Source organism: Symphodus melops (assembly GCF_947650265.1).
Source record: "Symphodus melops genome assembly, chromosome: 22".
Classification (NCBI taxonomy): Eukaryota; Metazoa; Chordata; class Actinopteri; order Labriformes; family Labridae; genus Symphodus; species Symphodus melops.
In genome coordinates, this window is record NC_136712.1 from 373,192 (window position 1) to 387,102 (window position 13,911).

The 13,911-nt window shown below is 45.4% G+C and overlaps 1 protein-coding gene and 1 long non-coding RNA gene across 2 annotated transcripts; both read left to right on the plus strand.

Moving 5' to 3' along the window:
- Positions 1-1,836: 1,836 nt before the first annotated feature.
- Positions 1,837-13,339, plus strand: myrfl (myelin regulatory factor like). The gene is made up of 24 exons (XM_079335492.1): positions 1,837-2,060; positions 3,227-3,317; positions 3,799-3,892; positions 4,215-4,276; positions 4,557-4,974; positions 5,116-5,322; positions 5,463-5,658; positions 7,383-7,459; positions 7,996-8,106; positions 8,178-8,271; positions 8,385-8,585; positions 8,670-8,778; positions 8,869-8,978; positions 9,247-9,392; positions 10,052-10,213; positions 10,305-10,373; positions 10,610-10,656; positions 10,782-10,943; positions 11,048-11,095; positions 12,026-12,110; positions 12,182-12,256; positions 12,343-12,454; positions 12,936-13,007; positions 13,134-13,339. Exons 2-24 carry the CDS (start codon positions 3,245-3,247, stop codon positions 13,224-13,226), a joined length of 2,823 nt encoding a protein of 940 aa, XP_079191618.1. The 5' UTR covers positions 1,837-2,060; positions 3,227-3,244; the 3' UTR covers positions 13,227-13,339.
- Positions 13,340-13,566: 227 nt separating this feature from the next.
- Positions 13,567-13,844, plus strand: LOC306818282. Its single transcript, XR_013778155.1, has 2 exons — positions 13,567-13,647; positions 13,686-13,844. It is a non-coding gene; the product is annotated as an uncharacterized lncRNA (long non-coding RNA).
- Positions 13,845-13,911: the final 67 nt, after the last annotated feature.

The following is a 13,911-nucleotide window of genomic DNA, read 5'->3' on the forward strand; positions in this document are numbered from 1 at the left end:
TTCAAAACAAAACAAAAACAAAATGGCCACGTAGCCTCGCTGTGTTTACGTTTGTCTCCAGCTGTTAGTCTGATCCCTGTCCACTTATTCAGAAGATAAAACAGACGAGGATCATGTGGGAGGAGTTTTGTTCTCACACATGAAGTCGAACGTTTCTCCCGTGTTGTTCTGTGACGTCTTGATGATCATTCTGCTCTATTTCTGAAGACAGAAGAAGGCGAGTCGCTGATTTGAAACAATCGCACAATAACCCAGAGCCATGAGTCACAGTCAGGAAGTTCACACGCATCACGAGAGGATCAGAAAGTCTTCTTCTCTGCTGGATTTACACCATGAATCACTGATCACAGACACTTTCATGTCTTTGTATTTAAAAGGTTCAGAAGATCACTGTCTGAACGTTTTGACTGAAAATGAGTCAGTACGAGATGATGGAGCAGGTCAACCTGTTGTTGGCGTTCAGTGAGATCCAGGTCATAAAAACAACAGCGATAAGACAGACAATGGGCTGATTGAGTGTGTATACGAGATAAGATAAGAGCGCACACTAAAGTTATTGTTAAACTGATTTTTAAAGAACATTTCTCTCAGAAGAAGCCGAGAGGTCACAAAAAGTCTCCGGCAGGAAGAACGGTGAAGCAATGAAGATATCAAGTATAAACTGTGGAGACTATCTGCATCATTTAAGGAGGACTGAACCGTCGCGGGCGGGTCGCTGAGGGGAACCAACAGAAACCAAGAAAGTAAAAAGTGGATAAAAGGGGCGGAGTTCTCTCCGCTCCTCAGGGTCCGCTCGCTCGCTTCACGTTGGTACGCTGCAGAGTGAAAATGTTCAACTTTTCAGCTCGTCACTTTTGGCCGAAGCAGCCAGAACAATGATCCCCCTGCTGTCTGGAGCCCCCGCAGTTACCTGCCTTACCTGCCGACCAACAGCAGCACAGACATTTTGACAAATTTGATTTAAAAGGAAAATCATTTGAAAAAGTCTGATTAGTCCTATTTTGTTGGCTTTCCGTTAAATCCTCACAGAACCTCGCCGTGTCACCAGCTTTGAGCTTTTAAAGAGTTTGTTTTTGTCTGTATAATTAGCACCAGATTACAGACTTCCTTCACAGAAACTTCCTCTAAAGTTGCAAGCTATTTATTGGCTCATAAAACAGCGCAGTTGTTTCATTTCCCGCCATTAAATTAAAAAAAAAAAAATCTCTGAGCTGTTTGAAAGATTTTTTCAGCCCGTTTGAATCAAACCGCTGAACGTTTCGTGTTTCCAGCCGACGGGCTCTAAAGGAGGAAACACAACTTGTCCTTTAGCGCCACCTGCTGCTCGGAGAAGAACAGTCAAGGGTTTGAAATGATTATATTTGTTTTATCTGAAATCTTCTTCACTGCTTCTCTCTGCAGAAACACGACGAGGTGACAGGCAGTCTGCACTGCCACCTGCTGGCTGGAGCCTGGAACAGCACGTTCTGGAGATCAGATATGTAACCAGGTTCGATGAAGATCTTTTATTTTATTGACACATTTTGGTAATTTCACAACATATTCACAATAACATACATGTATTTATTGTCTGGAGGTTCTGACCCTGCTAGCTGTAAACAGGCTCAGTGTGATTCTCCACTTTAACTCTGAGCAAACAGGTGAAATAAGTTTCACCTTAGAAAGAAGAATGTCGAAGGTGTGATGTTTACAATGTGTGCACTGCCAATAAAATGACTCTGTTTTATGACACACACACACACACACACACACACACACACAGGTGTGTTATCTGCCTGCGTCAGGTGGGTTGATGTCTTTTACCTTTTCCTGTTCAAAGCTCAAAGTTCAGCTGGCAGACAGAGACGATCCGCAGAGTCACAAGAAGAGGAACCAGAATCTAAGAACAGGATTTATTTCATCCCAATAAATCCACAGAAGAAGAACTGACCGATTCAGATTGAACATTTGCTGGACTCATAGACGTAGAGATGGATTGTACCTGAGGACGAGTGGTTTGGATTAACTGACGGATTACACCTGATCTACTGACCGGTGGCCATCTTGGAGAGACGACGCAGGTGTGTGCTTAAACAAAGAGAAATCAATCCTCCTGCCGTACGGCCGAACACTTTCAGGAGAAAATAAATCAAGTTTAAAAACATCTGGGCGAAGAAGGCATGAAAAGCAAAACATCAATTTATGTAAACAAATGTCACATCTGCTTTGACTCCATGTTTGAATGAATATTTCAAAGTATTAGTCATTGTGGGGAAAATATAGGTTGGATAGTGTGAAATTAAGACAACGTTTAAAATGTGTTATTGTATTTTATTTAATTTAACAGTAAAAGAACCAATCAGAGAGCTGCTCTCTTCCTGTGTGATCATGAAGGAAACCTGCTGTGTTGAAGCTTCTCTGACAACAATGCAGCAGCCAGTATGTCCTCCTTCTAACTTTAGATTCTGCTCCTGAATGCTCTGGATCTGATTGGACCAGAGAAGGTAGGCGGGGCTTTGAAGGCCGTTTTGGACGCCCCTGGGTTTGCCAGATATGAGAGCAGTTATCAGGTGAACAGGTGTTGCAGCGATGGAAGCGGGCAGTGGAACTGCTTCAGATAGAAGTGATTGTACCCGAGCTAAAAAGCCTCTGCATGTTTCTAATAAGCTCCAGCAGCAGAAAGCTGCTCAAACTAGGATCAATGTTGGAGATGAAACATGGAGAGAGGTTAGAACGCAGAAAGCTTTACAGACCCATGCAGAGCTGGCTAAACACTGAAGCTACAGTGTCCACCACATGCAGAGCTGGCTAAACACTGAAGCTACAGTGTCCACCACATGCAGAGCTGGCTAAACACTGAAGCTACAGTGTCCACCACATGCAGAGCTGGCTAAACACTGAAGCTACAGTGTCCACCACATGCAGAGCTGGCTAAACACTGAAGCTACAGTGTCCACCACATGCAGAGCTGGCTAAACACTGAAGCTACAGTGTCTCTACATGCAGAGCTGGCTAAACACTGAAGCTACAGTGTCCACTACATGCAGAGCTGGCTAAACACTGAAGCTACAGTGTCCACCACATGCAGAGCTGGCTAAACACTGAAGCTACAGTGTCCACCACATGCAGAGCTGGCTAAACACTGAAGCTACAGGTTTACAAATTGAGCAATGTTGTCCTTATGAGTGCAAAACATCCTTTCAGTGTCATTGTCTCCTCCTAATCTTTCCTCATTCTGCGGTTGCAGCGCCCCCTTCAGGGACGCATGGAGCCAGGAGCCGGCCGGCTGCCTCCCCAGGTGGTTGGAGAGAATGAGGCGCTGCAGCAGTTCTTTCATGGTGAGGGGTCACAAGTCATCTCATAACAGTGAATAATTCCTGGTTATGCTATGTCTCCATACCTCTGAAATCTGAGAACTTCAGGGACCTTTAGGCTGCACCCTTGATAAAGTTGCATTCGTCCTTGAAGAGGAAAGTGAAAGTGAGGGAGAGTGTTTGAAATGCCTCATTTGGGAGTTTCAGGATTTCAGTGGAGTAGAATCAGGTGACCCTCAAGTAAGCCCAAGGCTCCTTCAGGTAGTTCTAGTATCACTTGAAGAGGACCATCCATCGGCCCATGATTAACTTGAACTTAAAGGCTCCCTTTCTTCCACATTACCTGGGAATGTTCACGGGGTATTTGAGGTCCTTGTGGAACTTCAAGGTGTCCTTGAACAGAGTCATTCTGTAGTAGAAAGATCCCCGAACATGGACTCAGGTTTTCTGGGTCAAGAACAATCTTTTACTGTGTGTGTGTGTGTGTGTGTGTGTGTGTGTGCAGGTCAGGACATGAGCGGTGTGTTGGACAGTTCTGTCGTTGTGGACACGAGTATCCTGGAGCAGTACCTCAGCAATGACTTGGACCCCAACAGCTTGTAAGCCTCCCAGTCGATCAGGTCTTCTCTGTGATCCAGATGCTGATGTTTCGTGAAAACCCATTACATCATGATTATCCCTCGACATACATCCTGTTATATAACACAAACAACACATTTGACCTATTTGCTTATCAGCATGGCAAAGGTAATAAACACAGGAAAAGGTTGTTTTCACCAAGTAACATAAACGCCACCTTATCAAACACGTTCATTCATTATTTCCTTTGTAATCAATAGAACTGTGGAGTCAGATGGGCTCATAGTGATTCATAGCCAGTTTGTCCTGTCTTGTCTGAAGATGTTTTTTGTTTAAAACCAGCATGCTCCCTGACTCTCCTCCTGACTCCAGCTCGGAGGCCTGTTCACCTGCACAGATGCCAGGTACGTCTTTTTTGTCTTGCTAGCCAAAATGATGAAGATTAGTAGAAAATAAATGACGAATACGATGTGATCAGAAAAATAGCAATTCCAATTGTAACAGTGGAATTAAAGCTAGCCTGAACTGCTAGCATTCTGGAGCTAACACTAAAGTAGGACACTCATCTTGCTGGCCTGCTACCAGTTACCACGCTAAGTTTATAGAAGGATTAACGTTTTAGGTCGGGTCTGCATTTACAAAATGGAAATACCCAATGATATTAGCTTCTTCTTTGATTTACAGACTTCCATCACAAGCCGCCATATTGGTACAACGAGCAGACGCCGCAGGAAGTTTTTCAGCCAACACTGCGTTGTGTCCCACCGTCATCCTGTCGCTTTAAGAACCATGGCCCAGACCAAGTCCGACATGAGCTTCTGACCCACAATCAGCTCCGCAGTTTGGGCCTCACTAACACTTGCATCAAGTCTGGGACCTCACCTCACCCCCTACACCAGCACACACTCCCCTCACCTGAACACACACACTACCCAAGTCCTGACAACTACTCACAGGTTTATACCCCTCCCACACCCCCTTCCCCGCCAGTGCCCCACCTGAACAACTATTCCACACCCTGCACTGATCCGGGTCCAGTCCCAAATGTTTTCATGCCCCCTTCCGCCTGCTCAGTCCGGCTTGGCTCCACACTACATAACAGGTAAGAAGATTTTCAGCATAAGACAAGAAATCATAAAGTCGTTTATGTCTCGCTGATGTCCGTATATCATGGGACAAGATGGACAAGGATATAGAAAATAAACATAGAACTGCAAGTGAAGTATTTCTGCTCCTCCTCCAGATCTCCAGAAAATAAAAAAAGGAGGAGATCTGGGTCGGATGAACCCCAAGCAGGAACTGAGAGTTCATGCAATGAAAGGGAGGGGACTCCTGTTGGGAATTGCATAGTTGCTGGTGGACTGAATTTGGGATCCAATCAGTTGCTGACTTGGGATCAGTACATGCAAGATCAGTGGAGCACTTTGTACAATGCCAACTACCAGACAGTGTGAGTACAGAACATGTGTTTCATTTTGGCCAGTGGCTTTAAACGTGTGTTAGTGTGATGAAATATTTCTGTCTTTAGATGAAACACCTGCACAGAGTTAGGTCAGTGCTTAGTTCAACAGGCTTTTCTTCTGTGTCCAGGTCTCCTCCTGCTTACCATGTCGACACTGATAAAGGCTTCATCTACTCTGCAGCAGATGAATCTTTTGTCTGCCAGAAGAAGAATCACTTCCAGGTCACGGTTCACATCGGCATAGCGGCAGAACCCCAGTACATCAAAACGCCGAGCGGGCCACAGCAAGTTAACCACTTCCTGATAAAAGTGTTCGGGATCAAGGTGTGTGCAAACCTCCACAAAGAGGTTTCTACACTAAGAACAACATCACATCATTTCAATGACATATTTAGGCATCCCATTCTCGCTAGCTCAGTTAGCATTCAAGCTACAATGGATGGCATCACTTACTCAACAAATTATGATTCCTAATTGGTCCCAGGTTAGTTCAATGTGTGCATCAGCTTGTGTTCTGGATCCAGGACTGGGATTTATCCATGACACATGCAGCTCAGCATTAACACAAGATTCACCAGGGTACCCTAACCCCTAACCCTAACCCTAACCCCTAACCCTAACCCCTAACCCCTAACCCTAACCCCTAACCCTAACCCCTAACCCTAACCCCTAACCCTAACCCTAACCCCTAACCCTAACCCCTAACCCCTAACCCTAACCCTAACCCCTAACCCCTAACCCCTAACCCTAACCCTAACCCCTAACCCTAACCCCTAACCCCTAACCCTAACCCCTAACCCTAACCCCTAACCCTAACCCCTAACCCTAACCCTAACCCCTAACCCTAACCCTTACCCCTAACCCTAACCCCTAACCCCTAACCCTAACCCTAACCCCTAACCCCTAACCCTAACCCCTAACCCCTAACCCTAACCCTAACTCTAACCCCTAACCCTAACCCCTAACCCCTAACCCTAACCCTAACTCTAACCCCTAACCCTAACCCCTAACCCTAACCCTAACTCTAAACCCTAACCCTAACCCCTAACCCTAACCCTAACTCTAACCCCTACCCCTAACCCCTAACCCTAACCCTAACTCTAACCCCTAACCCTAACCCCTAACCCTAACCCCTAACCCTAACCCCTAACCCTAACCCTAACCCCTAACCCTAACCCTAACTCTAACCCCTAACCCCTAACCCTAACCCCTAACCCCTAACCCTAACCCTAACTCTAACCCCTAACCCTAACCCCTAACCCCTAACCCTAACCCTAACTCTAACCCCTAACCCTAACCCCTAACCCTAACCCTAACTCTAAACCCTAACCCTAACCCCTAACCCTAACCCTAACTCTAACCCCTACCCCTAACCCCTAACCCTAACCCTAACTCTAACCCCTAACCCTAACCCCTAACCCTAACCCCTAACCCTAACCCCTAACCCTAACCCTAACCCCTAACCCTAACCCTAACTCTAACCCCTAACCCCTAACCCCTAACCCCTAACCCTAACCCCTAACCCTAACCCTAACTCTAACCCCTAACCCTAACCCCTAACCCTAACCCTAACCCTAACCCCTAACCCTAACCCTAACTCTAACCCCTAACCCCTAACCCCTAACCCTAACCCCTAACCCTAACCCCTAACCCTAACCCTAACTCTAACCCCTAACCCCTAACCCTAACCCCTAACCCTAACCCCTAACCCTAGCCCAACCAGCGGGTGCTGCTTTCCAAGCGGCTTGTTAACTAACACCTGGTTACACAATAAGTGCAGAAAGATCCCACGGTCAGTTGAGCTGTCAGATTATAGTTTTTTGTAAACAAAGCCCAGTTGACTTATGAGTTGGTAATTTACATAAACAGTATATAATTGCTTGAATGCATTTGGGTAAGGCCTCTTTAATTTGGCTCCCAAATACATGGAAATGAGTTAATTGGATTTGGTGTATCAAGCCTTTTTGGTTTCAAGAGAATCTGAATAACAACACAACCCATGGTTGGTGTTTCTAATATGAAATACCTGTGTGTCTCATTTCTTACAGCTGGAATCTCCAAGCCACCAGGTGACCATTGAGCAGTCTCAGCCGGATCGCAGTAAGAAGCCATTTCATCCAGTCAGGTATAAATCAGAGGAATCAGCCCTCCATACTACAGACAAATGTATGTTGTGATGTATGTATGTGCAGGTTAACCAGCTCCAATGGTTATCCACTCACTGTGTGGAAGTCTTGGACGTGGTTTATACACCTTGTGGTTCCAGTATAATGAAACCCTGCTGGATTTTAGTCAGTTTTGTATTTTGGCCTCCATGGACACTGAAGCTCAAAGTCCCATGAGGAGCTCCATACAGGATCCAAATGGAAATGTAGCCCACTTGGTACCAATCTAGCAAAGATCTAGTAGATAGGCCAATGTATGGCCAAAAGCTATTTGCTGGGTGTTTCCCATGTGAGCTCCGACCCTACGCATGAATACAAACTCCCAGTTGAAGCAAACCAATCTTGTAGGCTCTCACGCTTGGTTACAAACCAGCTGGGTTTGACTTGTCTTGCTCCACTCAAACACAAAAAGGGGGGGGGTATTTATTTTGTTATAGCATCACCAAAGTCAAATAAAACAACACTTCCATATGTTAAACTAAATATGATCCTCCAGGGTCAGTCTGCCTGGGGGGAAAATCACCAAAGTAACACTTGGCAGACTGCACTTCAGCGAGACGACGGCCAACAACATGAGGAAGAAAGGCAAACCCAACCCGGACCAGAGGTGAGGGACTGAGCGGAGGGATGAGTCCGGTTACACCTGGAGCCTCGTGCTCATTTTCTGTTTTTCCAAAGATATTTTCAGATGGTGGTTGGTCTGTATGCTGCTGTGGGTGGAGACGACACGTTCCCCCTCACAGCTCTGGTGTCAGAGAGAATCATCGTAAGGGTAAGAAGTCAGACTCAAAGCTGATGGACCATAAGCCGTAAACAAGTTTAAAACATGAGAAGAGAAACTCAAACCTTTTTAAACTGACATGAAACAGCGTATCCCATCCACAGGCTTCTAACCCCGGACAGTTCGAGATGGACGGGGACTCCTTGTGGCAGCGCGGGGCGGGACAGGACGCTGTGGTCTGTCAAGGTCGAGTTGGCATCAACACTGACTCCCCTGATGAGGCGTTAGTGGTCTGCGGTAATGCCAAGGTGATGGGCTCCATCATACAGCCGTCTGACCGCCGCGCTAAGCAAAACATACAAGAGGTAAGACAATCATACAAGACCACATGCTCAAGTTTAACTCAGTGACACGACTCGATAACATGTGGTCACCCGTGTGTTCGCCAGGTTGACTCTGAGCAGCAGCTGAAGAGAATCACTCAGATGAGAATAGTCGAGTTTGATTATAAACCAGAGTTTGCCTCCACTATGGGAATAGACCACACCCACCAGACAGGTAGGGACATCTACATATTCACTGACTAGGTGAGTGTGATGCTATGAATGCAGGAATTATTTGAATGAGGGAACACTGAGGATTTTTCAGGTATCATAGCCCAGGAGGTCAAGGAGCTGCTGCCCTCAGCGGTTAAAGAGGTCGGCGACCTCAGCTGTTCTGATGGAGAAAAAATTCACAACTTCCTCATGGTGGACAAGGTAACTTCCATCTTTCCTGTCTGCATATCTCTTATGTTATCGCAGTGTTTATGACATTCATGCTACAGGGACAAGTGTGGAGCAAGTAAACTGTTGGCACGCACCACAGCAGTGTTAGCTTGAGCTAATTTGCAATGCTAGTCCCGAGTCCTTTTCGGAGCTTTTATTCCATTACACTGAAAATGATACAGGAAGATTCCAACGTATTGCATGAAACTATAAAGTGAATTTACCAGCAGTAAGCACCGTCTTCCCCTCGGCCCTGCAGGAGCAGATCTTCATGGAGAACGTCGGAGCGGTGCAGCAGCTGTCCAAGCTAACAGACAACCTGGAGACTCGAATCATCGAGTTAGAGGGCTGGAACCGCCGACTGGCAAAGCTGAAGAGTCTGACAGGCAGCCTGCGCTCCACCGGGTAACTTTCACCGCTCAGCTGGTTACCTGCTCTCCACCTGAAGGTCGTCATGTGACTTGTAAATCTGTGACTTGTAAATCTGAAGGGTTCGATCATTTTAATATACACTGCGTCAAACGACTAACCTTAACCCTTCTCTCAGTGTGACTGCATGCTAGCTTTACACACAAAGTCCACAAGAACAGTTGAAAGCGTCCCGTTGTTTATTCAGGGGTCAGAGACTGAACCCCATAAAAAATAACGTTTCAGGTAACGGGCTGAAGTTTAGAGCGCCATGGAAAAAAACTATGCAGCTGTGTGTGTTGCATAATATCTGTATCACTGTGTTATCAGGGTATCAATGCAAATTAAAGTTCAAGGACACCTGTGTGTGAAGGCTGGCTGTGGGACTGTGGGAATAACAAGCAGCCACCTTTGAATCCCAGAATTCATTGCACCTGAAAGGAAGAGAGAGACCAAACCTTTCCCTGCATGTTGCCGTTCTTCTGCTTCTTTAATTTGACTTGCTGAGAGATATTGTGGGACATGTTAACAAACGGTACCATGTGTTACTTACATGCTCATAATAAGTATTCTGTTGGAGTCACAACTCTGGTATAACAAGGCAGAATAAAGACGGCCATGTTTGTCTGTGATTTTAAATATGTTTCCACCAACAGGAAACCCAGAAAACACAGCAGTGTGTCGACGCCTCCGAGTCCCGACACATGTAAGACGGGGAAAGGTCAAAAGGAGGGCTGGTGTCACAAATACAAACACTGTCTGCAGAAGAAAGTCTTCCAGGGCAGCGTCTTCGCCCTGCTCGCCACCATGGCTTTCTGGTGAGACGTGACATCCAGCTCTTTATAAACAGAAATAATGTTTTACATTATTACATTATTAAACAATGATGGTGTTTGTGTTTGTGTGCAGCATCATCTCTATCACTGCTCTGTATCTGATCAATCTGGAGGAAGACTTTGACATCACTACTGGCTCGAGGTGAGAGAGACGCCACCACATAACAAACCTCTTAGTTACCCCGACCAAACTGCTCGCAGTAACAACCATTATCTATGTCATGGCAACCCCAGTGCATCGCCATGGCAACAAATACAGACCGGTGCCTTTGCCCCCCTTTAGTAAGATTTTAACAGAATGACAGACAAACACTTTCTCTGATGATCTGAGCTTTGAAAACATGTTGTGTGTTCTGATTGTGTGTTTTGGTCTTTTAGTAACAGCAGTGTTGTGACGCCTCCGAGCACGGCGTGCAGCAGCACAGGTAACCTACCGCCTCCCGCCCCTCTAACCCGCCACACACAGTGTTTAAATGGTTAATCAGACATTTTTAAAGTGATTATATTTCCTCTTATTCCTCTTATATTTCTGAATGCTTTCCTGTCCCAGTGCCCCCGACCACGCCCCCAGGCCCCTGGCCCCCACACGTGGACTTCTGTGACTTACTGTATTGTGATCGTGTTTACTGCTGCACTCCACCAGCAGGGGGCAGCACTGACTTTAACGTCACCACCACTGAGTCAGCCGTGGCTGACAAGTTCAATATAACAGGTGACAAATGTCTTTAAACGCTGATGATTTATCATGATACATTTTAATGTTTGAGACTTATAGAAAGAAGTCAACAAAATGTTTGTCTTATTTTTATTGAGCAGAAAAAAGAAGAGAAAAACTTTATAAGAAGCTGAAAAGTGCCAAAGACTGTAAGTGTTTAACATTTCACATTTGTACACATACATGTCATTCTCCCATAGAGGTAAACTTCAGAGCTTTGCTATGTGGGAGTGTGTGTGTGTGTGTGTGTGTGTGTGTGTGTGTGTGTGTGTGTGTGTGTGTGTGTGTTGTGTTGAAAATGAGACAAATCATTTTAAAAACATTCAGCACATGAAAGGCAGGGTTGGTCATTTTCTAAAACTAGCATGATTTTTAAAGTAGCATGCTCTCTGTTCTCCCACCTCCTCTCCTCTATGTGCTCCCTCTAAAGCCACGCCCCCTCCTATGTGCTCCCACTAAAGCCACGCCCCCTCCTCTATGTGCTCCCTCTAAAGCCACACTCCTCCTCTCTGTGCTCCCTCTAAAGCCACACCCCTTCCTCTATGTGCTCCCTCTAAAGCCACGCCCCCTCCTCTATGTGCTCCCTCTAAAGCCACACTCCTCCTCTCTGTGCTCCCTCTAAAGCCACACCCCTTCCTCTATGTGCTCCCACTAAAGCCACACCCCCTCCTCTATGTGCTCCCTCTAAAGCCACACCCCCTCCTCTATGTGCTCCCTCTAAAGCCACACCCCCTCCTCTATGTGCTCCCTCTAAAGCCACGCCCCTTCCCATCTGTGCTCCCTCTAAAGCCACGCCCCCTCCTCTATTTGCTCCCTCTAAAGCCACGCCCCTCACTTACATTCACGAGCGCCATTGGTCCAGAAGTGGATTTCAGCTCATGCTTTGAGTGTGGGCTCGTGCGTGCGTGGAGTAGAGAGACTTGATTGGTTTATAAAAAACGAACCTTCATCCCACATTGGTTGAAGTTTTTACAGGCTTCCAGCTGCTACAGATTTTCTTTGTTCCTTTTCAGAGCTCATAAGATTTTAATTACTGTCAGGACATGAAGACAATCACCTACCCTACGTTTCTGTTTCAGGGACAAACACAACGATCCAGTCGTTCATGGTCAAAGAGAACCAGCAGGTGATTGACAGGAAGTACTGCCTGAGAGACGAGTGTGGGTAAGGACTGAATGTACGACATCATCACGAGTATAAACAGCTCTGATATAAACGACGTGTGTTTGTTTCAGGCCGGACAGATACGTGTTCAGAGTTCCAATCAGCCAGTTTGTTCCTGTTAACATGAGAGTCACTCTGCTCATGAAGTGAGTCATTAACAGTCAGTCTGTAACTCTGACCCCTAGTGGTTAAACAGGGCACTGCATATGTGACATGTTATATTCCTGCACAGTTCTACAGAGCTGCTGGTGGTTCACCTGTGCAGGTTTGATGAGTCAGCGTCCTGCTCCACTTTACTGGATATGAACACAGTCACAGGAAGCAGATACCCATCCAACACACAAGTAAGTGTGCTAGCAGTCCTGTGAGTGTGTGTGTGTGTGTGTGTGTGTGTGTGTGTGTGTGTGTGTGTGTGTGTGTGTGCATGTTGGCTTTAGGGTCACTGAGGTTCCAGTCCACCGACTCAGTTATCACAATAGTTAATAATGCAGGATGTGTTGGGAAAACACGGATCAATAATGGATGTGAGGTTTTCCTCGTGTCGACAACATGCTAATCACAGCCTCGCTAATCCAACACGTTTCAAACTCAAAATGACTGTAAGCACTCAGACTTCAGCTGTCATTAACCCTCTTTAATTTATAGACATTTTAGACATTGATAGACGGTCAGTCATCAACAAAACCATCTCTGAGTTCATTCGTTATCAATAAATTGCATGGATTGGATTTCAGTTTGGACTGAGGTAAAGTCCAAAGAGGTAAAAGTCACAGTTTGTTACTGACGCAGCAGACTGAATGTGTTTCTGTTTGTCCGTCTCTGCAGGGAGAACATGAATGGCCTCTTCACGTGGCTCGACTTCAGCACAGCTCGTATCACTTTCGCTCAGCAGTCGCTGTAAGAAACCAAACCGTCTCGATTTTCTCCTCTAATGTCTGAAGACACAGCCAAATGTGTGAGCTACACTTGGAATCCAACCTTCAGCATCTTATAATGAGAACGTGTTTGTGTTGTTTCTCTCAGGGTCAAGCACACTGCGACACCGACCATAACTTCGCCGGGGCGCTCTTCACTGATTACCACTTCCACTTCTACAGACACTGCACAGATTTCTGAGCTTCTTTTAAAAACGTTTCTATCTTCATGTAAATCTCTCACGTAGCTGCAGTGAAGATGCTCTGATCAAACACATGCTATCATCTCACACAGCTCACTGATTGGTCCTTTAATACTCAACATCCAGCTGATGGAGGTTCAGATCAGGAAGCAGCATATAAAAGAATAAACGGGTAATAATAATATTAGTAGTAATAATTGAATAGTTACATGTTGGTAAGTTATTGAGTCAGTTACTCAGATAATAAGATAAAGATGTTAAAATAATGTTTGAGGTTTGGTTGAAGCATCCTGCGACAAGCTTCAAACACAGTTTAGTTAAAGACTTTGAATGGTCACATTTTGTATGTTTGAATGATTTACTGAAGGTAAAGCACGAGCTCGTTATGATGACATCACACCTTTCCTAATGACTTCAGACGTCCTGATTGAATTACCAATTGAAGAGTTGAATGAAAGGCGGTGATTGGATGATTAAAACAGAGAGGTGTGTCTGACTGATGCACGATGTGAGTTACTGTGACTAATTAATATGTGAAAACTGTTGAGATGAATCTTTTCTATGTGTTGGACTTCACCGCTCTGCTTTGTGTGGAATAAAAAGCTTCTTTAAACGTTTGTTAAATGGTTTATTTCTTAGAATCAGCAGTTTTTACAAGAGACCTGTTGCTCGTTACCTTTTTAG